Source organism: Elaeis guineensis, chromosome 2 (assembly GCF_000442705.2).
Source record: "Elaeis guineensis isolate ETL-2024a chromosome 2, EG11, whole genome shotgun sequence".
In the NCBI taxonomy this organism is placed as follows: domain Eukaryota; kingdom Viridiplantae; phylum Streptophyta; class Magnoliopsida; order Arecales; family Arecaceae; genus Elaeis; species Elaeis guineensis.
In genome coordinates, this window is record NC_025994.2 from 79914661 (window position 1) to 79938589 (window position 23929).

Genomic DNA, 23929 nt, shown 5'->3' on the forward strand with positions numbered 1-23929 from the left:
CAGTTTCTGTAGACTAATCGAATACAAGCATCACGCAAACATGAATGCAGATCTTCATCAATCACCACAATCTTGATTTAGAGAGACTGCAACACCCCTTAGTTTTGCAGCAAATAGGACATCTGATTTAAACTGACATTTGTTTCTCAGGTGTGATGTTTATTATCCTTATATGATTAATCTGTTAATAGAGCAACAGTACTTCGTTTTTTAACCGATCACTAAAATTTAGCTTGTACATTGCATATGGCCACATAATTTCAAGCTGAAGGAGCTACCAGTTAGGAATTTCAAGAGTCCGCAAGCTAAGAACCTGCAGTTACCTAATCAAATTCTTGCGTTGTTTGCTGGCAAAAAATACTATCACTGTACTAATTTATTCTCATGAGTTAAACCTAGAAGCCACCTGATCACCTTCCTCAGACTTCTAATAATGCAACACATCATATCAGCACCTTATTGCAATCTGCATCAGAAGAAATAGAAAGAAAAATACTGAAGTAATGAGGAAGAGCATAAAGCCAATGATTTCAATTACAAAATCTAGCTTGAATTTGCTAAAACTTAGGAGTTTTCCCGACAGAAAATTATGCTGGATGGATGATGAGTAAAATACCAGAGAATCCAGGGATAGCATATTAGTCATTAATATTAAAGCGAAGATTGCCCATATTGTGTATTGCAGCTAGAAGGCAATACAGCCTAACCTTCGCTTTTAATTTTTTGACAAGCCACAGAATAACTTGTCCCCTTGAAACACAAATACAAAGCACAACGGGCTAACTGTCTGATTTATGAATTAATCAATAGAAAACACATTCCTCTTTCCAATAGAAAACTGTTTCAATGTAAAAATCTGGGACACCAAAACACATTCCTCTTTCCAATAGAAAACTGTTTCAATGTGTACAAGGAAATGAGAATACCATGATATGCATAATATATTTTTTTTGATTGTATTACAACCAGAGCAAGCAGCTCAAGAGAAAGAACTTGTGCGCATAAGTCACAATTAATTTATATCATACAACAACAACCACAAATGGAGAGAAAAGGGAGATCCAACTACTTCAGAAACTCACCATACATCACATGCATCCAGAGTGGACATAAACACATTCGGAAAATTTATGTACACTGGCAGGGCCCAAGATGATCATGAAAGAAGGGAAGGGAAACCGGTGCTGATATCAAACTTTCACCTCCAGTATGGATACTGCAATGACTTGGGTGATCCCTCAAACAGATCTAATAAGTACCTCTCCAGATCATCTGGGAAGTACTTGATGTACTTGTCTCGGTGTCTTATACCATCCAGATGGGCAGAGTACCTACCCAGAAATGTCCGATATGCTTGCAGCACCTTAAGTGATATTGAGATCCTCAGTTCATCTCGAAGTTGGACATCTGGAATGAACCAACCAGTCTGAATCCTGTAAACCTCTTCAAAAGCAGCGTTGAAACTTTTGAATCTCTCCTTGAGGACTGTGGTGGAAGGAGTGCTAGAACCTCGGCTGCAAATCCCCTCATCCTTCAAAAAAGAGAGGACTGAACTCCATGAGGCCCTCTCATAGCTTGTTGCATGCTGCCGGAACTTCCTTTTGTGTGCACGAATCCACTCATCACCTAGAAAGTTTTGAAGATCAGAATCCTTGACCTTTTGAACCATGTAATAAATGTTATTCATCATAAAGAAATTTTGTAATGAACCATCCTGGTACAACATGGATCTAACTTCCAGGTTTGATTCAAGAATCGAGGTCACTGACAGAAGATGCCAAGCCACTGGAGAAGAATGAACAGAAGTGTCTGTCCCACCATCATCTGCTACTGAAATTGGACCCTTTTCATCCAGGTCCTCAAGAAGCAAATCAAGAGTCTTTCCATAATCAGCAAGGGCTTTTATATAGTTCATGACATACTTTGTAAGAGGATGGACCCTACCCCCAGCGAATGGAGTGGTTGATGTGTTTGATTGAATCGCATACTTGAACTTCATGAAACTCCCCCTCACAGATTCACTTAATCTCAGTAGAACTTCATGACATTCGGTTAGGATGCCAGAACCATACTCTTCCAGGAACAAAGCTTCTACATCTCCAAGAAGATCATTCAGACACTCATACATATCAAGCATTCGGAACAGCTTTTCAGGCTTCGGAGGTCCAATAGCTACAGCTTCACCAAAATTGAGGAGTTGCATGATCGAATTCCTTGAGCTCTCAACAAAACAATTATCTGTCTCTGATCTTGTAATGTTTCCAAGGATAAGATCACAGAGGTGTTTTTCACTCACGAGGTAGACCCGGATGAACACCTTCATTGCTCGGTTCCACCTCTTTATCATGCTACTTAAGACATTCCAATCCATTCTTAGAATTTCTTCAATGCCGAGTTTCTCCATACCAAGAACAGCCAGGCACTCGTCAAGTGCATCTTTTCTGACACTGATGTAAGCTTGGCAACATTCCTTGTCATAATTTGACAGGAGCATCAACTCAACAATGGATTTAAGACTGGAAATTGCACTAGGGTGGATCAAATCAATCACAAAATCTTCTGAATCTCTATCAGTATCACTCTGAATCTTACCATCAATGGATTCCTCATCAAATGAGCTGCTCGAGTAATCATGCACAATCTCCTCCTCTGCTGAACGAAAAGATGTATTGTCGGGTTCCACAGGCTGCCGGTACTTAACTAGAAGGTGGACCAGCTCTTCCTCAAGCCTTGACATTGCCATTTGCATAATGCTATGGGAGCAGTTCAGGAGCTCAATTTGTTCCCCATGTTTATCACTGGACTGCAAGTTTCCTAAATGTTCGATAAGTTGTCGGACTTCATCCACAGCTTGTAAAAACTTGGCCATTTCTTCGGAATCCCTATCTGATATCATGGGCTGATCAGAATCCCAGATGAGGACTTTTTCCTCCAGTCTGTGAACCCGCTCTTTAATGTCACTAATTCTTTTTCCTTCAAGCAGGGTCATGTCGGAGTAGTGGGCTTCTAGCTCGGTAATAATATTAAACATTTCATCTGTAAGATTATCCATTTCTTCCAAGGGCTTTAAACTGTTCCTTGTCACAGTCTCTTGTCCATCTGCTGCAACAGCCACCACAGGTGCATTATCTACCATGGCACAGCACCGATTGATCCACACAATCTCAGCAATACACAGTGATCCCAGGATTAAAAAGTAAAAATTGTCCTCCTTAGCCCTGTCTTCCTGACCTTATGAGCACCACAATCCTGCTTCAGCTATACTCAAGCCCTTTCTTGATGTTCTCTTCAACAGATTTAGCCGCAGGATGAAGACGATTTCCTTAACAATAGTTCATACTCCAGAAACATAAAATGGTTATAGAAAAAGTGATTTCTGAAATTTAACCTAAGGGGAATTTCTTAAAGGATTTGTTTGAAATGGAAGAAGAGGAGTTCTTTCCACAACGAAATTCACAAACTAATTTGGCAACTTCCTCTCAGAAACTTGAAACTAACATGAAGAAGATGGAAGAATCAATCAAGACCAGATATACAACCTCAGACGTCTGACCCAACTAAATGATTCAGTTCTAATCTATATGTCCAGCTCAAAACAAAGTGGAAAAAAAAAAAAATCATGTAGGCATCAAATTTTAAGAACTAAAAAGATCCCAACCAATTGAATTATAACAATACTGAAATACTCAATAAGACCAGGTTTCATGGAACTTCGTACCAAAAAAATATAGTCCTAGTGAAACCTTGTCACTATTTTAAGTGAATCAATTAGCTAAGTAACAAAACCAAATCTTTGCAAGAATTAAGCTTACAAAAAGATAGAACAGTTATCGATAGAACCCTAGAAAAAACAAACGAAAAAACAGAAGCCACACCGAGAATTCCAAATATCCCTAAATAGAATTGTAGTTAGGTTTCTGCTACCAGAAAAAGAAACACCTTTCTACGGTGTGATGCTTCCTGAGAGATTCTTCAAGGCTTCGGCGATCCTGCTTCCTATGAATTCTTGGATTTCTAGAGAAAAAAGTCTCCTTCTCGCCGTTCAAATGGAAGACCAGCACTACGACTACCACCAGCACAACTACAAATGTCAACCAAACAACAAGACTATAATAGGAACGAAGAAAAGAAAGATAATGGGAATTGCGTACTGTGATCCTCGCTCTCTGGATCGGGAAAGCGACAAATCTAGGGAAATTACCAAGAAGGAGAGCGACAAGAATATCTGGTGGAATTCTGGTAGATGGGATAAGGGGGAAGCCGAGCTGAAGCTTCTCTGCTCTCCTGTCAGACGTCTCTTCTTCTTGTCCTTGTATCGAGTCCTATTCTGCCGCTGCAATTTACGAATTGCACCGGCAACTTCTTCAGAAATACGATGACACGTGGACGGGAACGGCGTGGACTAGGGGAATACATCAGAGCCGTTCATTTAGGAAGATGATAAGATTTCGTTGTCGCGATATCCATCAGAGCATTCCGTTTCTTTCCGGAATTCGGAAAAAGCGAACGATATAATATTTCCCTTTGGGATCCAGAAGAATTGGATATTCTCGTTGCTCTTGGCGGATTCTGTCTGATTACTGAGAAAAATGAAATCCACCATCATCCTCCGAAACTGAAATCTAAATCGAATAGTTTCTAAAATAAAAAAATCAGAAATTCGAAATCATAATCGAAAAATCGAAAACCATTTAATTTAATTTAATTTATTTTATATTTTTTATATAGAAATAACTAAATTAAAAATATAAACCATAATTTTTATGATCTAATTCACTAAATATAAAGAATATTAAAGAAATTAAGGATATTAATTTGGGGTATGTTTGATTTTGGATTCGTGTCGGATTCAATTTCAAGTCAGAGAATTATCAATATTGTAACTGAAACCAGAATTGAACGATTTTTAATTTTTAAATCCATCATTGAAATTATTCTTAATTAATTTTAATTTATAAATAAAATACTCTTCGTTTATACTAGACATCCCCAGGAGGCGTGCGTGGACTGCCATGGCTGCTTGGGTGGACTCTTGTGGACAGCGCCGCAACACGAATGCCTTGGTTCTCAGTGTATTTGATAAGCATAGAAAGATCATGTTGTTAAATTCATTCCATATTAAATAGCAGCTATTAGGATGTAGTCTTATTTTAATTTCTGTAGTATTTTTTTACAGTTATTAAAGGAAATAAATAAATACATGGTGTTCCAAGGAGAAATATATAGGCATGCAGAAGCTATTATTATGTGTCTTCATCAATGTTTCAGTAAGAAAAATGCTCCGGGAACCAGACCTGGCATCACAAATAACGCTCCATTGCCGTACATCAGGAGATCAGTCTGTGATTTATATCATAACTCGGTATGCATCACACTAATTTTATAATTTGCACCAGTTCTCTCATCATATAATTAAGTAAAACGGTTTTTCACTAGATATATGAATTGATAAATGTACTGGCATCTCTTAGGTTCTTCTAAGGGAAGTCATTTTGCTCTTTTTCTTCTGAGAAATTCATTTGATGCAAGGTGGGTTCTCTTTCTTTTTTTCTCCTATTTTTTTTTTTTTTTCATGTCAGCATCTCTTTTTGTTAAATAAGTGAATAGAGATCTAAGGTTCTAAACTAAGTGTTCTATATTAATATCAAAAAAAGAAGAGGATAAATGAACATGACAACTAGTGCTAAGCACATGTAATGCATATATAAGGAAGTATAGATAGTTTTTGGTGTAAGGCTATGGCATCCTTCAGGCCCTCCAGCTTCTACCTTAAAACAAAAAAGATTATAGAGAAAGAATGGGTAGTATGCCGGGGGGAAAAAAAAAAACTGGAGAAAAATACTGGGTGAATTGAGAAATTACATCAGATACGAATGATATATAAAGACATAATCCACTCACAATAACCTCCTAGAAAATCTCAACTACTTACAGAAAATCCTACCCACAAAAAGATAGGAACGGAATTATTTGACTTGGTAAACAGAAAAACAACTTGGTAAATAGAAAAATAAATACAAGAAAATAGCTACCAGTAAGATGCACTAATTTTTGACACTCCCCCTTAGTGCATACTTACGATCAATAACTCCAAGAGCATCTCTGAAATTCTCAAACTTAGACTTTGCTAAAGCCTTTGTAAATATGTCTGCTATTTGATCAGTTGTGGAGATTCCCTTCCACTCAATTTCTTGATTCAGCACCCTTTCTTGAATGTAGTGATGATGAATTTCAATATGTTTTGTCCGCCCATGAAGATTGGATTAGATGCAAGTTTGACGGCACTTTCATTTTCACACTTAATGTTATGAAAGATATGAGAAGTAAAGAGAGAAAAAAATCATACTGACGCAGTAATTTACGTGGTTCGACAGTGTGCCTACTCCATGAGTGAGAATAGAGCAAAACAATTCTACTATAATAAAATGAAGTACAAAAACAATAGTTATCTCTCAAATCCAAAATTTCAATACATCCAAATCTCACACAAAAGAGAAGCTCTCAAGTCTAAAACTCTCACTCTCTTACTTTCTTGCAGATGGTGGTGTAGAATGAAAATATATGTAATAAAAAGAGAGAAATCAAAAGAGAATATTCAAAAAATAATACTGTTGGTTATGATCGATTCTCTCGACAGATTTTCTTAAATACCAAAATTGTACTGCTGATTATGATTGATTCTCTTGATAGATTTTCTTAATTATTAAAATCATACCGCTGGTTATGGCTGATTCCATTAACAGATTTTTTCAATTACTGAGATCATAGTTGACCATTGATTATCGAAATCTTAGATTGATTCTATCGTTTCTTTCCTTCTTAACTTGATTCTATAAGATCAATATGATTTGGATTATTCTGTCAGATTGATACCATGACAAATATACCATACGATAAAATAGAAAACTTAGCTCATAATTTTAGAGCCACATAACAAATCTCTATCTTGGCTTAAAATTGGGTCAAGCTGCTCCAAATATAGTAGAAACCTTCTCCATCTTCTCCACTACTTTCCGAAAGGAGAGAAAAAAAAAACTTAAATGCTGCAAACACCAACCAAATCCAAACAATGCTTGAACTTGACAATTGGAAGAGACTTTGTTAACATATCAGCTGAATTATCTGCAGTATCAATCTTAGTCACAGTAACATCACCCTATGAAATAATATCACAAATAAAGTGATACCTCACGTCAATGTGCTTTATCCTCTCATGAAACATTTGATCTCTAGTCATATGGATAGCGCGCTAACTATCACAATAAACAACAATCACATCATGTATCAAACTGAGTTCACAAAATAAGCCACTTAGCCAAATAGCTTCTTTAATAGCTTCTGTCACCACAATGTACTCAGCCTCTGTTGTCGATAAAGCAATAATAGGCTGTAAAAAAGTTTTTCAACTTATAGCACATCCATCAAAAGCAAATATATAATATGTAATGGATCTCCTCTTATCAAAGTCTCTTGCAAAATCAGAATCAACAAAACCAACCATATTGCTGTCATGTCTTCCAAACTCTAAGCAAACATCAGAAGTACCTCGTAAATATCTAAATATCCATTTCACTGCTTGTCAATGCTCTTTATTAGTATTAGACATATACCTACTAATAATACTGACTGTATGTGAAATATCTAGACGAGTACAAATCATAGCATACATAAGACTACTAATAGCACTAGAGTAAAGAATGTCAGACATTTGATCTTTCTCATCATCTGACTGAGGAGATAAACTACCTGAAAGCCTAAAGTGGATAGGAAGTAGAATACTAATCGGTTTGACATCCTTCATATTGAAACACTTTAATATTTTCTCAATATACTTCCTTTGAGTTAAATAAAGCTATCCTGCCTTCCGATCTTGTTGATCCTGCCTTTCGATCTCATTGAATCTCCATACCAAAAATTTTTCTGGCTACTTCCAAATCTTTCATCTCAAACTCACTACTAAGCTGTAATTTTAACCTGTCAATCTCAGACATATCCTTAGCAGCAATAAGCATATCATTTATATACAACAGTAAATAAATAAAAGATCCATCAACAAGCTCTTTAAAGTACACACAATTATTGTATTTACTTTTGAAATAACCACAACCTACAATGAAAGAATCAAATCGCTTATACCATTGTCAAGGAGACTATTTTAATCCTATAGCAATTTCTTGAGCAAGCATACATGATCTTCTATGCCTTCAATAACAAAATCTTCAGGTTGATGCATGTAAATGGTTTCTTCAAGTTCTCCATGTGAGAATACTATCTTAACATCAAGCTACTCTAACTCTAAATTATGCATGACAACTAAGAAGAGTAACACACAAATAAAACTATGCTTGACTACTGGAGAGAAGACATCATTAAAATCAATACCAGCAACCTGACTGTAGCTTTTAGCTACCAAATGTGCTAAAATATCTAGCATCTTCTACTCCAGAGATACCTTCTTTCTTCTTGAAAATCCACTTGCAACCGACAATCTTCTTTCCTTCAGGTGGTTTTACTAAGTCCCAAGTATTATTCTTATGTAGAGACTCAATCTCTTCATGCACGACCACTAACCACTTAGCAGAATCAATATCAAAAATTGCTTCTGAATATGTAGAGGGCTCGCTAGTGTCACCTGTCTCTTGAGCTACAGATAAAGTATAAGCAACAAAATCAGCATGACTAGACTATGCAACATGGCACTACCTGGCAGGTAGTTTTATCTCCCTCCTCTGTCTATGCTTGGCAATGCAGTAAGGCTCATTTTGTTGTGAAGTCTGTTCTGAATTAACTTCTAGCATCTGTTCTAAATAAAACTCAGGAGTAAAATTCGGTAAAGAAGTAGAATTAACTGCTCCCAGCTCCACCTGCTTGATGTTATCTTTAATCTATGTAGATTCAGAGCTAATAATATTTTTCTGTCTAGGATTAATCATAGCATATTCATCAAAAGTAACATCTCTATTAATGATAAATTTTGATGATTGGGGATCAGGACACCATAATTTAAACCCTGTCATCCTAGATGTATAGTCAAGAAAAATACATTTTTTAGCTCTAGGCTCTAGCTTTCCTTCATCAACATGAGCATATGCAGGACAACCAAGAACTCTCAAATTATAATAATTAGGAGGATTACTTGACCATACCTCTTTAGGAGTCTTGAACTCGATAGCTGAAGCAGAAGATTTATTCAACAAATAACATGCAGTGGAGACTGCTTCTGCCTAGAACCGCCTAGACAAGCTAGCATTCAAACGCATGCGTCGTGCTTTCTCCAATAAAGTTCTATTCATATGCTCAGTTACCCCATTCTGCTGTGGTGTATGCCTTACAATCTTTTGTCTCATAATACCTTCATTCTTACAGTATTCATCAAACTCAGAAGAATAAAATTCTAGCCCATTATCAGTTCTGAGTCGCTTAATCTTCTTACCAATCTGCTTCTCTACCATCACCTTCCACTGCTTGAAGTTCTTGAACACTTCACCCTTGTGCTTCAGTATGAACACCCATCTTTTTGAAGTAATCATCAATAAAAGTCAGCATATACCGAGCACCACCTATGGAAGGAACATGTGAAGGCCCCCAGAGGTCAGAATGAATATAGTCTAAAGTAGCTTTTGTTCTGTGAACTCCTGCACTGAAGTTAACTCTTTTTGCTTTCCAAGAATACAATGCTCACAGAAATCCATCTTTCCTACACTTTGATCACAAAGAAGACCTCTCTTACTTAAAAGGAGTAGTCCTCTCTCACCCATATGACCAAGTCTCATGTGCCACAGCTTGGTATACTCTGAGTCAGACATGGAAGATGTAGAAATTGCAACTGAACCTATAACAGTAGCACCTTATAAGATATATAAATTTGGAAACAGTCTCTTTGCTTTTGTAACAAGCAAGGCACTTCTACTGACCTTCATGACTCCACCTTCAGATGAATACTTGTACACTTTAACATCAAGTGTACCTAAAGAAATTAAATTTTTCTTCATCTCAGGGACATGCCGAACATCTGTCAAAGTCCTCACTACACCATCTTGTATTCTAATTCGAACTATTCCTATCCCTACAATTTTACAAACTACATTTTTGTCCATTAGGACAACTTCACTGCTCACAGCTCATAGGTAGAAAACTAGTCCCTATTGGGATACATGTGGAAAGAACAAGTTGAATTTATGAGCCAGTTATTTTTAAAATAGGCATCACTGGTTGCAGCAAGAATATAGTCAGCACCATCAGAATCTTCTCCCACAACATTAGCTTCTGTCTATTTTTTAATCTTTTTTTGACCCTGATCCTATTTGTTATTCTGTTTCTTATTTTTTAATTTATAATATTTAGATTTAATATGCCCCTTTTTCTTACAGTAATGACAAATCAAGTTTTTATTTTTTGACTTAGATCTATGCTTTTAGCTACTGTTGCCTGAATCCCTATTATTAGACCTTCCCATGGCAACTAAAGCATCACCTTATCCTTCGGTAATACTTCCAAACATATGCTTTTCAAGTAGCTCCTTAGAAAATAATGCAGCTTTAACATCTTCTAAGGATATAGTTTCTCTACCGAAAAGAAATATTTCTCTAAAATACTTATAAGAGGGAGGTAAAGACCACAATAATAATAAGGCCTCATCTTCCTCTTCAATCTTAAACATCGATAAACTTTAAATCTGTAATAATGGAATTAAATTCATCAACATGAGTTTTCACAGATGTACCTTCAGTCATGCGTAGTATGTATAAACGGTGCTTCAAATATAACTTGTTGGTAAGAAACTTTGTCATGTATAATGATTCTAACTTCAATCACAAGCTAGCAGTTGTCCTCTCTGAAAGCACCTGTTATAAAACCCTATCAGACAGATACAAGTGGATCACTGTCAAAGCTTTATCATCTATCTCCTCTTTCTGCTCTTCTGTCAAATTACTGGACATCTTCTCTTTTCCTAATAGTGCCTTTTTCAAGCCCTTCTGTGTTAGGACTGCATGCATCTTAACTTGCCATAAATTAAAACTACCAGTATCATCAAACTTCTCAATATCAAATGATGAAGAAGCCATAGTGATCGATCTCATAAAACTGGCTCTGATACCAGTTTGTTATGAAAGATATGAGAAGTAACGAGAGAAGAAAAATCATAGTAATTTATGTGATTCAATAGTGTACCTACTCCATGGATGAGAATAGAGCAAAAAAATTTTATTATAATAAAATAAAGTACAAAATAATAGTTATCTCTAAAACCCAAAATCCCAATACACCTAAATCTCACACAAAAGAGAAGCTCTCAAGTTTAAAACTCTCACTCCCTTGCTTTCTTGCAGATGGTGGTGTAGAATGAGAATATATATAATAAGAAGAGAGAAATCAAAAGAGAATATTTAAAAAATAATACTACTGGTTATGATCGATTCTTTTGACAGATTTTTTTAATTGTCAAAGTCATACTACTGGTTATGACTGATTCCATTAACATATTTTCTCAATTGCTGAAATCATAGTTGACCCTTGATTATTGAAATCTTAGATTGATTCTATCATTTTTTTTTCTTAACTTGATTCTGTAAGATCAATATGATTTGAATTATTCTGTCAGATTGATACCATGATAAATATACCATATGATAAAATTAAAAATTTAGCTCATAATTTTAGAGCTACATAACACTTAATTTGCACAGCATAATTAATTTTGCACAGCATGTCTTGCATCAAAGCTTTCAACCATATACATTCTTGTGCAGCCATTATTGCTGCCACATATTCAACTTTAGTACTAGATAAAGTAACAATGTTTGCTTCTTGCTAAATCAGGAAACCATAGCTGAACCAGTACTGAAACAATACCCTATGATTGAGCATCTATCATTTGCATCTCCAGCCCAATTTGCATTAGTGAAACCACTCAACAAAAAATTATCACACTTCTTGTACATATGACCATAAGCCAGAGACCTAGAACCCTTTATATAATGTAGGATTTTTTTAGCAGCATCTAAATGAGAAGTTCTTGGACTTTGCATAAACTGAGAAATGACACCAACAGAATATGTGATTTTTGGTCTTGTGATAGTTAAATAAATTAAACTACCAACAAGTTGTTGAAATCTTCTAGCATCCACTACAAAAAATCTAATTTTTAATGAAAAAATTTTAGCAACGAAATTTTTTTCATTGCAAATAATTTATTTTTGTGATAAAAAAAATTCGTTGCCAAAAATTAAGTATTTACGATGAAAAAAATTTTCATCACAAAAAGTTACATCTTTTGCGACGAAATTGTAATTTTCACTGCTAGAAGTAAATTTTTAACGATGAATTTTTTTTTTGTCTCTAGAGTTTTATTTTTTTATGATGAAATAATTTTTTCATTATCAAAAATAAAATTATTTGGGATGAAAAATAATTTCATCATTAAAAATTAGATTATTTGCGACGAAATAATTTTCATTGTAAAAAATATAGTTTTTGCGATAAATTTTTTTATATTTTACGATGAAAATATTTCATCGCTAAATGTTATTTTGTTGAAAAAAAATTGATTTTTTTGCGATGAAATTTTAATTTTCATTGCTAGAAGTATATTTTTTAACGATAAAATTTTATTTCATTGCTAGAGTTTTATTTTTTTGATGTGAAATTATTTTTTTGTCATCAAAAATAAAATTATTTGTGACGAAACAAATTTTTGATTATCAAAAGTAATATTATTTGTGACGAAATAAATGTTTCGTTGCTAAAAATTAATCATTTGTAACGAAAAAAATTTTCATTGCAAAAAAAATATTTTTGCGATAAATTTTTATTTTTTGTGATGAAATTATTTCATTGCTAAAGATTATTTTGTTGAAAAAAAATTTGTTTTAGGGCAAAATTTTGCCCCAAAAGGCGAGAGAGACCCTCTCGGTGTCCCACGCCGCTCTCTCTCTCGCCGCCGCCATCGATCCTCTTCCTCCCTCCCTCTTCGATTGAGCCCGACGTCGACCATCGATCGTCCTCCCTTCCTGGTCGAGTGCGCTACCGATCGAGTTGAAACCCTCCCCGATCGGCATTCTCCCTCCATGCCACCGTGCCGGTCTCTCTCGCTCTCTTACGCCGCCGCCGCCGGTCCTCTTCCTCCCTCTCCTGTCGAGCTCGGCGCCGGCCGTCATCCTCCCTCCCCGATCGAGTGCACCACCGACCGATTTGAAGCCCTCCCCAATCAGCGTTCTCCCTCCACGCCACTGTGCCGACCGTCGTCCTCCCTCCACGCCACCATGCCGGCTGTTGTCCTCCCTCCCTGATCGAGCGCCCCACTGGTCGGGTTGAAGCCCTCTCCGATCGAGGCCATCGCCGTCGTCCTTCCTCCACCACTGATGTCGTCCCCAAAAGAAATTATTTGCGATGAAATAAATTTTTTGTTGCTAAAAATTAATCATTTGCAACGAAAAAATTTTTGTTGTAAAATATATATTTTTTTACGATAAAATTTTTATATTGGGCGATGAAATATTTCATCGCTAAAGATTGTTTAGTTTGAAAAAAAAATTATTGTTTTAGGACAAAATTTTACCCCAAAACAAGAGAACTGTTCCCTCTCCTTGCCCACATTGCCGACACCTTGCTCCCTCCTCGGTCGAGCTCGGTGCTGGCGGGCGTCCTCCCTCCCGGATCGCTGTCCTCCCAGGCCATCACTATGCCGGCCGTCGCCGGTCGTGTTCCTCATGTTCGTCTCTCTCTCACTCTCTCACATCGCCACCGCCGGTCGTGTTCCTCCCTCCCCGGTTGAGCTTGATGCCGAGTGTCATCCTCCTTCCCCAGTAGAGTGCACCACCAGCAGGGTTGAAGCCCTCCCCAGTCGGCATCCTCCCTCCACGCCATCGTGCCGGCCGTCACCCCTCTCTCTCAGTCGCTCTCTCACGCCGCCGCCACTGTACCGGTCCTCTTCCTCCCTTCCCGATCGAACTCGGTGCCGTCATCCTCCCTTCCCAGTCGAGCGCACCACCGCCGTTGCCCTCCCTCCACCACCGCCGACATCTGCTTCCCCGATTTCTCTCTCTCTCCCTCTCTTACAGTGGTTCCTTCCCCTAGGGCCATCGCTGTGCCGCCCTCGCTGTTGCCGTGCCGCCGTCACCGGGCCGCCATCGCCATCGCCGTCGCTGCATAGCTGCCGGTAGATCAGACTTGTGGATCTAACTTATTTCTACCTGCTTTGTTAAGCAAATAATTAGACTCAGCATAGATTCCAATCCAAACTCCTTTTTTCATCCATCTAGTGGTTATCATGCGGGTTTGTGCGAAGGAAAGCGAACCTTCTTCCGCTTCAAAGACAACCCCTGTCCTGGAAATAGAGTCCAAAGCAAGCGTCAAATACTCAAATCTAGAAGGATTTTAGCATAAGTTGGCACTGATTCCATATCCCGCAACATGATTCCTCCTTTTTCTCAAGAATATGATTAGGGACTACTTCCATGTTTTCATTTTTTTCTGTTTCTTGTATTTCAATTATTAAGTAAACAAATGGGAGAAGGAAAAGATAGATGATTACTTGGGTGTGCCTTCTTCAGACTTTGGGTGCTGTAACCAAGAGGATAGGCTGGATTGTTTTGATTGCCATGGGAGGTGGCATTAGTAAATTTGGGTTTTTGTTTCATGTTTTGCTTGTTAGTGCATTACATTACCCTTATGTACCTAGTTCAATAGTCTGTTATATGGCAGCAGAAGCTTTATTTTTGTATTTTATCCTTATACTAATGAAGCAGGTTGCTCCTCCTCTACCACATCCGTCCCACCCTTACTATTGGCACCTATTTGTTTAACAAATATACATAGATAGTAAAAATAATAATAACACAAGTATGCATAGTAATAATAATACGAACTCCACGGGAAAGGAGGTTGCTTAATGAACAATGAAGGATCTCATCCATAAATATTAGCTTAAAGATATTATTTAAATTTCTTTAGTCCTACATGAATACTTAGGATCTATCTAATACGCATTAGATACTGAAGACGATTATATGGACACAAGTTCAGATTATGAGAATAATAATTAATATGAATAAATAATTTCATTTATTTTTTTGTTACATCATGTAATACTTGAGTTTTTTTGATTACATGCTGATTTAAATTATTTTAATCATTACAGCATCATGGCAAATCCTGGATGTGGATGTGGATGTTTGCGGGATAGACAGCAGGCCCCACTTGATGATATACATCCTCACTTTAGCATTTTGCACAACGAGTCAAAAGATTTAGATGAGACTCAGCTACCCGAGTCCACAGAACAGATTAGTGCTCAGCCAGAGCCTGTCCAACCGGAGGTCATGGCACCGCAACATCATCCCCCTACAGGTATATCTCTATCAATTTATAAACTATGTATATTTTTTTGTTATATACATCCATTGATAGATGATATATGTTCATTTTATGAATTTTTATATGCAAAAATACCGCAGTGCGTGGTCCTAGTAGGGGCCTTCTTTTGGAGAAATATGTGCATACGCATAATGAAAAGCCGAAAGTACAGATATTTCGAGATCATCCAGTTGGCACAAAGGCTAGTATAGTCGCAAACGAGATTAGTTTGTATATGTGGAATCATTTTTCGTGGGCCGTCGAAAGTTTCAAGCAGGTAGCACCTCGATACTGCGATGCTCTAGTCTCTCACATCAAGATAAGAATTAACTTCGAATGTCTTGCACATCATTACATGATTCATATTATTTTTTATTATATGAATAATTTTTTATTATATGAATAATTCTATATATTTGCTTTTTGTGATAATGAATGTTCATATGTGTAGGATAATATTGACTTTAAGGATTGCACCAACGAACAAGTGACGGCATGTATTCTTAAAATGGCTGCAAATAGATACAAAGATCGGTGATGTAGGCTTCATAAATACTGCAATGAGCTGCGAGCAAAGGAGATTGACCCTATGACCTGGCCTTATAAAAATTGGGCTGGGTCTAGTGACGATTGACGGTGGTTATGCGAGCATTTTGAGAGTGAGGCATTTCAGGTATGTCTAGTGTTTTAAGTTATTTTGATATTGTTATGTCCTTTATTGGTTATAATTGTATGTATTTTGTAGCGACGATCGGAGGTGAATAGGAGTAAGATTGATTCTATTTACACGCAAGGAAGTATCTCTTTTGCACAGAGAATGAAAAGGATGGTACGTAACTACATTTACAATTATATTTTATAAGTTCTTATTAAATATTTATATTATTTTGATATTCTTTTTTTTCTTTTATTTTATTTGAATAGGGACTATCTGGGGTTGACGCCTATGTTAAATTCTATTAAAACAAGAGTGGCGAGTTTGTAACCGAGGAGGCGAGGTAGCATCATGTAAGTATCATTACTCTATATTTTGAATGCTTTTAAAGACTTTGAAATAAATTTATGATCTTATTTGATTTATTGTGAAGGAAAAAATATTACAATTGAGAGAGCAGACAATAAGGGAGGTTGGATCTGACAGCGATGTTGGATCGCAACAGATTTATTCGATGATAGATGATACGATCCTGTATGTCGTCCTCAGACGGTAGCTAGAATCTGGGCATAGCATGCGATCAAAAAAATTTCGTAGTTCGTCGTCCGATCGATCTGATGATGCATCGATGCCAGAGGCAGTTAGGACATCGATGAGCATGATGCAGGATCAGATTACTTATTGGATGAATCATAGTCAGACGCTCAAGAGGATAGTGGCTGCAATGGCAGGATGGCTCGATATCGATGCCTCTGAATTAGCACCTCTACAGTCGCATGATGCCGCCTCTGCATAGCCATCGCGACACATATCAGATCAGTAATCGATGTCTGGAGGAGGAAACGAGGCCAACGACTCTGATGATACATAGTTTGTAGTTTTTTTAAAATTTAAATGGTTATGAACTTGTATTTTTGTATATGACAACGATAGCTATGAAACTTATTGCTATTTGAAATTTCTATTTAGAATTTAAATATTTTTATTATGTTAATATATTTTTATGTAAAATATGTTTGATCTGATCAAAATTTGCATTTAAATAGATTTTTTTTGATAAAAAATAAAAATAATTTATTTTATCCATAATTTAATTTAACGATGAAATATTAATTTCATCATAAAAAATAATTAAAAAATTTTGATGATCGCAAAAATCAAATTTTCACTATATATTGCGATGAAATTTTTTTATTTCATCGCTAAAATTGTGATGAAAATAATTTTCGTCACTAAAAATAATTTTTTTCATCATAATTTTTTTTTAATTTTTCTTTTAGCGATGAAATTTTTTTGTCACAAAAATTATGATAATTTTTTTTTCATCACAAAAATTATGATGAAATTTTTTTTCATCGCAATATTTTTTTCGTCGAAAAAATTACGATGAAATTTTTTTCGTCGCAAAAATTGTGACAATTTTTTTTCATCGCAAAAATTGCAACAAAATTGTTTTCATCTTAAAAATTGCGATGAAATTTTTTTTCATTGCAAAAATTGTGAGAAAATTTTTTTTTTAGTTGCAATAATTAGCGATGAAATTCTTTTCGTCACTAATTTTTGTGATGAAATTCTATTTTTTATCGCTAAAATTAAAAAAATAATAAAAAAAATTTAAACGAGTAACAACTGATTTTTGATGATGAAAATATTTTTTGTCACAATTTTAGCGATAAAATTTTAAGCACTTACGATAAAATTTTTTGAAATTCTATTTTTCATCGCTAAAATTAAAAAAAAATAATAAAAAAATTTAAATGAGTAACAACTGATTTTTGACGATGAAAATATTTTTCGTTGTAATTTTAGCGATGAAATTTTAAGCTCTTATGACAAAAATTTTTCGTCGCTAATGCTACGATCTCTTCCGTCATCCGGTTGACTATTTTTGGTGATAAAATAAAATTTTTTCATCACCAAGACTTTTTGCTACGAGGTTTTCTCTATAAATTTTTAGCGACGAAAATTTTTATCGCTAATACTTTTAGCGATGAAAATTTTATCTTTAGCGATGAAAAAATTTTGTCATAAAAAAATAAATTTTATATAGTGATCCCTCACCAACTTCCCTTCCTATTTCTTCAACTTGTGATATGGTTAGATAGGAGTAGCCTTTTCTTTTGACTCCCCCATGCCAAAACGTTGCAACAATCCCTTTGCATATCCTCTTTGAGAAATGAAATATTCTTCATCTGATTTTTCAATTTTCAGGCCAAGAAAGCAGCCAACTTCACCCAAATTTTTTATCTCAAATTGAACAGCCAAGTTATTTCTCAACAAGAAAATCTCATCTTCATTATCTCCGGTAATTATCATATCATCCACATACAATAAAACCAGCAGATGCATATTTGATTCTAATTTTACAAACAAACTAGAATCTGCATTTAAGACTTTGAACCCACAAAAGATAAGATACTGAGCAATCTTACCATACCAAGCACGTGGTGCTTGTTTCAAGCTGTATAGCGCTCTCTTCAGCTGACAAACATGGTGAAGAAATTGCTTGGAGATGAATCCTTGGGGCTGTTCCATGAACACTTTGCGATCCAACTCTCCATAAAGAAATGCGTTCTTAACATCGAGTTGCCACAACTTCCAACTCTTAAATGCAGCAAGTGAAAGAATTAATCTCACCGTTACCATTTTAGCGACCGGGCTGAAGGTTTCCTCGTAGTCTAACCCATAACTTTGAGAAAAACCACGAGCAAACAGACGAGCTTTGTGTGTGCTGATTGTGCCATCTGATTTCTTCTTCAGGTGATAAACCCATTTGCAAGTGACTGGCTCACAATTTTTCGGTTTTGGCACAAGCTCCCATGTCTGATTTTTGTTTAAAGCTTCAATTTCTTCTTGCATAGCTACCTCCCATTCTGGACGGTCCTTGGCTTCTTCATAATTTTCTGGTTCTTCGACATCTAGTGCTCCAACAAAAAAATACGAGGTAACGGTACAATTGTTGAGCTGAACCTCATAATCTTTGATATAATCTAGCTGTCTTTTCTCTCTTGTTGATCTCCTTACTGTTTGCTGCTCATTATCATCTGAATTTGAGGTATTTGGATCAAGAGTTTCATCATTGTTAGAGGCCTGCACATTTTCTTCAGGAACCAGCTGTAAATTTTCTTGATCACCATCAAGAGTAACATCTTGAATAGGAATTTTCTGGGCAGCATAATAGGATGACACCTCATCGAACACAACATCTGTAGAAGTGACAAACTTCTTGCTTTCTGGATCCATACACCTCTACCCTTTCCAACATGAATCATAGCCAACAAATACACACTTCTTTGCTTTCGGGTCAAGTTTAGTTCGGTTAGATTTTGGAATATGAACATAACAAATTGAAACAAATACCCGAAAGTAATTTACATTTGGCTTTTCATCATAGAGAATCTCAAAAGGAAATTTTTCTTTACGTGGCCATGGAGGTAGCCGATTGATAACATGGCAAGCATATTGAACAGCTTCTGCCCAAAGCTCTCGAGGGAGATTTTTATCATGCAGCCATGAAAGACTCATAGAGATAAGATGAGCTAATTTCCTTTCAGCCACACCATTCTGCTGAGGGATGTTTGGGCATGTCATTTATCTCAAAATACCATTACTGTCACAATATTTGAAGAAATCATCTGACATAAATTTTCCTCTATTGTTGCTCCGCAAATATTTAATTTTCATTCCAAACTCCTTCTTTACAGTGTTTTTAAATTCAGCAAACATTGACAGTGCTTCACTCTTCCCCTTCAAAAGTTTCACCCAAGTGAACCTTCAACAATCATCTACCAACACCATGATATAATGTTTACCACTATAACTTGGTGTCTTCGTTGGTCCCATCAAATCTATATGAACCAGCTCAAACATGGTAGATCTACGATTTGATGACTGCTGAAGGGAAGACGATGTGACTTGCCAAATTGACAGCCTTGACAAATCACATCCTCATGTACATTCTTCAAAGTTGGCATACCGTCTTCCAATCTCTTTGAGGAAAGTTGCTGCAGCATTTGATAGCCCAAATGGCCCAAGCAAGCATGCCAAATTGCTGCACTATCAATTTGGCTTGTTTTCTTCACATAAGCCTCCCCCGTTGACATAACAAATAAAGAACCTTGTTTTTCACCAGTAAGAACAACATCAGCAGCTACATTCTTGACATTATCAAGAACCTTCACATCATTTGGACCAAACAAAAAATATTTTCCAGAATTAGTAATTTGAGAAACTGAAACTAAATTTCTCTTCAAACCTGGAACATAAAAGACATCATTCAGCTTGATGGTCTTTGTATCATCAGTGCCAATCTTTACAACTCCTTTTGCTACTGGATATGTCGAATTATCTGCTGTAACAATAACTCTCTCTCTATTATGTTGGCGTAGCTTTGAGAGTAGTGAATCATTTCTAGTTACATGGTGAGAGCAGCCCGAATCAATGATCCACTCCTCTTTGCAATTTTCATGATTGAAAGGAACTTGAGCAGCATCATTCTTTTCTTCATCTACTTCCGTAGTGAAGCATTGCTCCCATTTGAGTTGTTCACCTCCTTCATTTTCACTTGCGACATTTGCTTTGGAAAGCTTTACTCTACAATTTGTCTTGATGTGCCCGATTATCCCACATCTATAGTACTTGATTGGGTTGTTATTCTGTGAGCTGCCACTAGTAGCATTTTCCTCATTTGAGCCTTTTTCATTATTCTTATTCTCTGCTGAAGTTTTCTTCTTATTATGCTATCCCTTTGAGCAGAGAACAGCAACTAGATCGAAGTTCTTTGCCATTTGCTTTGCCAAGGTCTCCTGGTTGGAAAGCAAATTCTCTAATTCTTCAACCGAAGGCTGATTTGCCCATCCTTAAATGGAGGTAACAAAAGGCGTGGACGACTCCTTCAATCCACGAATGAGATATCGACGTAAACGTGCTTCACTGATTTTCTCATCCGCATCTAATTCTAAACTTTCAGCACAAATACTTTCAAGGCGCAAGAAATATTCAGAAATAGACATACCTCCTTGTGTTAGCATTGCCAACTCATACTCCAAGTCTCCAACTATATTCTTCTTTGAAAATAGCCTCTCAAGTGTCTCCCAGACCTCTTTTGGGGAATTAACATCACGGATGTGATCGATGAACTCTTTGCTTATTGATGTCCTCAAGATCGATAAAGAGGACTTTGCCACACTTGATCTTCCATTTCCTTCTTGGTTCAGCATTTTTCGGAGTGTCCGCAGGAATTTCTGCATCAGCACCAACAACCAGCTCCCACAAGTCTTCACCTTGTAGATAGGCCTCAATACACATTCTCCAATACTTGTAGTTTGTGCCTACAAGCTTCTCAACACCATATTGTGTGTTAGAACTGTTTCCCCCATTTGCAAACTCCATATTTCAGAACAAGAACTTCCTCTTCACATCTTTCAATCTCCTCCAACAAGACAACAATAGCTTGATAGACAAGAAGAAAGAAGGCAAACGGCCTCAACTAGGCTCTGATACCATAAAACAAAAAAGCTTATAGAGAAAGAATGGGCAGTATGCTGGGGAAACAAAAAAACTGGAGAAAAATATTGGTTGAATTGAGAAATTACATCGGATACGAATGATATATAAATGAAGACATGATCCACTAACAGTAACCTCCTAGAAAATCTCAACTATTTGCAGAAAATCCTACCCACAAAAAGATAGGAACGGAATTATTTGACTTGGTAAACAGAAAAACAACTTGGTAAATAGAAAAACAAATATAAGAAAATAGTTACCAGTAAGATGCACTAATTTTTGACATACCCAGGGCCTACAGATGTGGAGGAGGCGTCGAATTGAATCATCCATGGAACTTGCATTTGCGTTAGGTTTTTTTACCTACCCTATAACTTTCAATGGCATGTATCAATGATGATATATGGCTATTGATGGTTGATGCTGTCCACCAAGGCCATATTGTTTGACGATGTACTTTCTCATTTATGGTCAAAATTTATGTATGAGATAAACAATCTCATAGAATTTCTAGCCACCTCATATTTTCACCTTAGATCATGCAGTATTATAAATTGGTCGCTAGGGTTATTTCTTCATCATTCTTGTCATTCACTGGTTCATTGAGAGAGGAATTTGAAGAAATTAAGCAACATTATTACCTCAATTTATTTAGTCATTCAGAAATTTCATTCAAAAAAAAAAAAAATCATGCTGCTGGAATTTAGGATATCGGTTTGTGAAGCAATCTAGTTTCTAAAGCTATCTATTCTATTTTTTTTTTTTCAATATGCAGAAGGCAGTTTAATATTGAAGATGGACTCATGCGCAACTCCTAGACCACCACTCTAGTCTCCCAATTTTCCCTTTCTTAATATTCATCAGCAACTACCTTCGGACGTTAACACAATGGAAACCAACAGTTATCCAAGTTCCCAGACAGGTAGAGACTTTACAGATAGTTTCAGCATCTTGTATGTTTTGATCTATCTGAAAAAGAAAAAAAAAAATATTTGTCTATTTTCATCTTTTATATATGTTCATGTTCTTCTTTATTTTTTCATATGGTTCAACAAGGATTTTAAGCTCAGAATAATTCAATTCCCTGTGTCAAAAGCTCCTTGTGCTGGAAACACGAAAGATCAGCATGACCTCAGACATGCAAAATAGTATCTATGGTACTAGTTTTGAAAATCTCAAATAAGGAACAGGTACTAATAAACAGTTACCAGTTGCCAATGATCTGATTAGTGAAACCAATCATAAACCCCATGGTTGTTTTTTCATTTTCTTCTTTTTCTTTCCAGATACTAGATTCCCAATTGCAAAATGCACTTATCTTCAGGACTGAAGTATGCCACAGCACAGACCAAGTAATTCAGTATTTAGCCTTTCTTCTAATCTACTGCCTTGAATTTCTGAGATGGATTCTCGCATTTAATTGGACTCCATGTTCCTGTGAAGCTTGAAACAAGGGTAGAGACTTCTTCTTCTGTGCATATCAGATATTTTCAGCACATGGCCTTCTGAAGTTGCTGCTTATTGCATTTCTTTGCAAAGAAATGAGCTACCAGAAAGTGGACTGGTTTTTGCATCATTGTATATAGAGCAGATATTGAATTCCAGAAATAAGTTTTCGAGATGTTTTTGCTAATTTTCCATCGAAGGTCATGTTCTTTATTCTAGGCCAAATATATGTATTACAAGAAAAGTAAAGATTTTTGGATGGTATTTTCCAGTATGCAAATGAATTATGACAATCAAGTATGCAGAATATAAATGAATCTAAAAAAGAAAAAAACAATTGTATTTTGCATCTTGCGTGGCTTACAGCTATAACCATATTGGTTTCATCCTGAAAACCTTTATTTTGAAGTATGGCAACGTGGCTGCTATGTATATAAGCTTATATACGTTTAAACTTCTTCACTCATCAAAACCCTTGTCATGTCTATTTGTGATTTCATTGAGTTTCTGTTTGCTTCTATGCTCTATAACCTGGCAATTTAATCCTGGCATATCTTTTCATAAACCTAATAAATAAGCAAGAGCTGATAACTCGGAAGCTTGGTTTTGTAGGAAAGGTTGGTCAGGCATCTTAGCTGTCTTTTGGTGAGAGGTACAGCACGATATCCATTTTGTCATTGAAATGGGTCAATGACATTTATTTATAATGATTACTAGTAGCCTTCGAGATTATATGATCTTGAAAATGAAATATAGACTCAATGTTTCGACTTAATTATGCTCATCAGATCCAAACATGCAAATATCCAAATAATCTGATACTTTTTTTCTCCCAGTTTCTTTTCTGTTCTTGGTACCTAAATTTGTATATTTACCATTGCCCAAGTTGCTTTCTTGATAATTTTGCTAGTTTGGTTTTTGTAGCCCTCCATGGATTGTTGCGCAAGTGATTGTTGCATCATTATA

The 23929-nt window shown here is 36.1% G+C and overlaps 2 protein-coding genes and 1 long non-coding RNA gene across 4 annotated transcripts; 2 read left to right on the forward strand and 1 right to left on the reverse strand.

The window, feature by feature from the left end:
- Positions 1–857: 857 nt before the first annotated feature.
- Positions 858–4328, reverse strand: LOC105033160 (exocyst complex component EXO70E2). 2 transcript variants are annotated; one of them, XM_010907844.4, is made up of 2 exons: positions 4202–4328; positions 858–4081 (listed from the first exon to the last, which is right to left on the reverse strand). In XM_010907844.4, exon 2 carries the CDS (start codon positions 3134–3136, stop codon positions 1199–1201), a length of 1938 nt encoding a protein of 645 aa, XP_010906146.1. In that variant the 5' UTR covers positions 3137–4081; positions 4202–4328; the 3' UTR covers positions 858–1198. The 2 variants fall into 2 exon arrangements, with proteins under 2 accessions (XP_010906146.1, XP_073108021.1); XM_073251920.1 differs by lacking the exon at positions 4202–4328 and adding an exon at positions 4152–4170 and having other exon boundaries at positions 858–4066.
- An 8739-nt stretch (positions 4329–13067) lies between these two features.
- Positions 13068–15760, forward strand: LOC140855280 (uncharacterized). Its single transcript, XM_073251151.1, has 4 exons — positions 13068–13212; positions 13546–14158; positions 15140–15348; positions 15456–15760. The coding sequence occupies exons 1-4, from the start codon at positions 13068–13070 to the stop codon at positions 15758–15760; spliced, it is 1272 nt and encodes a 423-aa protein (XP_073107252.1).
- Positions 15761–15809: 49 nt separating this feature from the next.
- Positions 15810–23150, forward strand: LOC114912879 (uncharacterized). Its single transcript, XR_003798847.2, has 6 exons — positions 15810–16027; positions 16100–16183; positions 16279–16362; positions 22293–22439; positions 22574–22707; positions 22804–23150. It is a non-coding gene; the product is annotated as an uncharacterized lncRNA (long non-coding RNA).
- The last annotated feature ends 779 nt before the right edge of the window (positions 23151–23929 follow it).

Coding starts and splice junctions, on each gene's coding strand:
- LOC105033160 (XM_010907844.4), bottom strand. CDS start 3,136: ATGGTAGATAATGCACCTGTGGTGGCTGTTGCAGCAGATGGACAAGAG.
- LOC140855280 (XM_073251151.1), top strand. CDS start 13,068: ATGCCACCGTGCCGGTCTCTCTCGCTCTCTTACGCCGCCGCCGCCGGT. Junction 13,213..13,545: donor TGAAGCCCTCCCCAATCAGC/GTTCTCCCTCCA, acceptor TTATTGTTTTAG/GACAAAATTTTACCCCAAAA. Junction 14,159..15,139: donor CCGTCGCTGCATAGCTGCCG/GTAGATCAGACT, acceptor TAATCATTACAG/CATCATGGCAAATCCTGGAT.